Below are 3,605 nucleotides of genomic sequence, written 5' to 3'. Positions count from 1 at the left end.
AGAAAACTAGGTTTTCTAGTGGATGTCCTATCTTCTATATATTTATCTGCAACTTTCTGATTCATATTTGAAGATGAAATGTTCCTTCTCATTAGTAACCTAAAAAACCCATCCCTAAACAAAAAATAACATACTTAATTGTTCTAACAGTCCCCAGGAATTCTGAATGCTACACTTGATGTAAAATGCAAAATCCTACACTTGGGACAGAGTAAGCCCATAAAACAGAGCAGGCTCTAGACTGAAGACCAAAGAGCAGCTTTGTAGAGAAGGACCTAAGGGTCCTGGTGGACAGTAAGTTGAAGAGAAGTCAGCAGTGCACCACTGCAGTGATGAACGCTAACAAATAATGGGCTGCATTAGCAGGAGCACAGCCAGCAGGTCAAGAAAACGGATCACTACCCTCTCTTCAGCACTCATGAGATCACATCTGGAATACTGTGTCCAGTTTTGGGCCCCCCAGTATAAGACACAGTAGTGCAGGTCAAGCAGAAGGCCACCAAGACGGTTAGAGGGCTAGAGCACACGATGTACAAGGATGGGCTGAGGGAGCTGGGTTTATTCAGCCTGGAGAAGAGGGGAATAGAATTGTTGTTTTCAACTACCAAATGGGGGTTATAAGAGGAGATGGAGGCAGACTCCTTATGGTGGTGTGCAAAGGACAAGAGGAACATTTTGCAGCAGTGGGAAGTCCTACTAGGTACAAGGGAAAAAAGAAAAACGAAAGTGTTCACAGCAAGGGCAGTCAAGCACTGGAAAAGGCTGTCCAGAGTTGTGGGATTTCTATCCTCAGAGATGCTCAAGGCCTAGAACAACCTATCTGACTCCAAAGTAAGTCCTGCTTTGAGCAGGGGAGTGGACTAAGAGACCTCCAAAGATCCTTTCCAACCTAGATCATCATGCAATTCAATGGAGCACCCAGAAAATGAGAGCAGAACTTTCTGCATAAAAGTCCTTTTAAGCGCTCCAAACAAATATTAATGCCTTTTTATCAGGCTAATATTATACTATCTTCATTGTACAGCAAGTGTAACTAACATTGGGGTTAAAATCTATGCACTGTGCAGTCTTATGCCATAATCCACCTAGCTACTCTTTCCTCAGCTGTTACACTCCAGCCCTCTTCACTGCCTGCCCCCCCCAAATCCCAGGATAACCCTTCAACCGCTCCATGCTCCTCAGGACTTCTTCTGGACTTCTCCAGGCCAGGTTCAATGGCCCTTGAGCCTGCCCGATCCCACACACTCACTCACTCATTTGATTAGCAGGCATCGGATCACATCACACATTTCATCCAACTCCTGTAAAGTAATAGCAATAACGGGACTTCCAGGCAGTATAGATGCTTAAACTCATTTTTCACTTTCTCTTGCATTTGACAAAATACCGTATGTCAGGATTTCATAAAGTCAGTCATTTGCAAGTTGTCCAGTCAGTTCCTGAGCCTGCTTTCCAACCTAAGAGACTGAAATCTAACAAACCGAGCAAATTTGGTCTTTGTACTTCCATGCCTAACACCATGGGCAAAATTTTGCCAAAAACTAGGTGCCTGTGCTAAGGCAGCACGTTAAGAGAAGAGGGGGGAAAAAACCTCCCACTTCAAAAATCAGCGTAACAAAATACTTCTGTGTCTGGTTGTGGGTTTTTTCTTTAAAAAAAATTGTATGAGAGGATCTCATTCACAGGAACAAAACCAAAGTTTTTGATATATGGAAGTTCACATACAATCTTCATGAATCGGTGACATTTTTTGAAAATAGTTTCTGTATTTTACAGCTTAAAAATCTCTATCACAAATATTTGAAAAAGATATTTTAAGCAATTATAAAGTTACTTTAGGTAATACCTCAGTATATAAAAATACTTTTTATTAGGTTTACTACTTCCCTGAATTCAAATTCATCCTGATATAGAATTACAAGGAAGAAAGTAAATCAGGAGACTTGATTTTCAGAAATACCAATCAAAATGAAGTAAAAACAGGGAGCAGTGTATAAGCGTAGGATCCTCTTACACTGATTTCCACAGCAAAAAGCTATGATACTGAATTTATCATAAATGAATTTGAAACAGTTTTCTCTTCAATGAACTTCATGAAGTAACAGATGCAAGTTCTGATAGTAATCTACACACTTGTCACACACTTCTCTTGGGAAGCTTGCCATAAGTGCTGTGCAATTCTAGAAATAGGTAAGAGCAAATAGCAAATATGAATATTCTGCCACTGCTCGATTCCCTGAAAAATATCTTGAGCTTTTAAAATTTTCTTCTTGATCTGGCACATAACCGGGAATATTCTCTAAATTACTTTTTCATGCAATTATAGTTTTCTGCCAGGATACGTGAGGATTTCTAAACGACGACAGTGGTGCTATGTACAGACCTCAGGACTGCAAGAGCACATTCTTATCACTGCTAACACTTAATCGCAAAGTATGCTATGTTTTTGTATGCTGATGTGACTTTCATATTGCATCAACCCACAAGTATAAAAATACTGAACGTAAAAAAATGCAGTATTAACATGAAAGCAAAACTGCTCTGCTCAATAAATTTTAGAAGTTCAAAACGGTTATATTTTTGGAAAACAGTATTCAGTAAGGGAAACCTTAGTTTAAAGTTCCTCGATGTTTCAAGTTGGGGTTTTCCCTAGTGTCTCCAGATATGCAATAAATCTTCTCAAATTCATCTTCACATTGTCAAGAACACACAGTTGATCTGTACTATATTGTCCTTTGCCTTCTTTTCGCATCTGTAAAACCAAGAAATACATACTTTACTAATGGAGAAGTTTCTCCTATTAGATCACCTAAAGTTTATAGTAATTGTGTATATGTCTTCTATCAAGGCATGCTACCCACGCTTTCTGAGAACTCCAACATGTTCACATGTGCACATGCATAGCCAGCAATTATTTCTGCAAGTCAATTTACTATAATACATCTCTGCCTAAAACTAGACTACTATTGGCATGCTATTTCACTCATAAATCTGAAACGTATACTTATTTTCTATAGCTTTTTATCGGAAAGACCTTGCACATCTAACTAACCAACAACTGTAGCATTATCACATGTGTATTTTGTGTGTATAGTGCTTAGCTTTAAGACTATGAAAGTCTCCTCAGGCTTCATCTGACTAAAGAAACAACATATTGAAGGTTATTCTCTATTTAAGACAAGGATGTACTTAAAATTACAGTTTAGAATTTTGGCCTTGTGATTCTTGAAAATACAGAATACATGACCTATTTTAATTAACCAACCACAGAACAAAAATGTCCACCTGCAACTACAGCAAGTTAAAAATAAAAGATGTCAATGTAACTTCAGAAGGGACTTTTCTCCCACCAATTTAGCTGTTCTCCTCCAGAGACATCTGCAGGATTTTTTTTTTTTACAAGGGTTTCAGAACAATACAGTGATTTGGACATCAATAATGCTGATGGTGTAATGCAGATGTTGCAATGCAGATGCTGTGCTGTTACCCTGACGGTTCCATAAACTGCAAGGTAAGTGTATTTGCTTTCCTCTAAAGTATAATATCAGGAATTCAATTTTTTTTTTTTTTCTTTTTTTTTTGGTCATCTTATAAAGCCACACATT

The 3,605-nt window shown here is 38.2% G+C and overlaps 1 protein-coding gene across 1 annotated transcript in view; it reads right to left on the bottom strand.

Moving 5' to 3' along the window:
- Nucleotides 1-1,853: 1,853 nt before the first annotated feature.
- HEATR3 (HEAT repeat containing 3) overlaps nucleotides 1,854-3,605 on the bottom strand; it is a 17,067-nt gene continuing 15,315 nt past the window's right edge. Inside the window, exon 14 of the mRNA XM_009575759.1 lies at nucleotides 1,854-2,752. Within this exon, the coding sequence (XP_009574054.1) occupies nucleotides 2,633-2,752 (120 nt within the window). The 3' untranslated portion in view covers nucleotides 1,854-2,632. The remainder of the gene's footprint in view (nucleotides 2,753-3,605) is intronic.

Source organism: Fulmarus glacialis, unplaced genomic scaffold (assembly GCF_000690835.1).
Source record: "Fulmarus glacialis isolate BGI_N327 unplaced genomic scaffold, ASM69083v1 scaffold24764, whole genome shotgun sequence".
NCBI lineage: Eukaryota > Metazoa > Chordata > Aves > Procellariiformes > Procellariidae > Fulmarus > Fulmarus glacialis.
The sequence above is the reverse complement of the archived record's forward strand: the minus strand, read 5'-3'. Positions and strand labels throughout refer to the sequence as shown.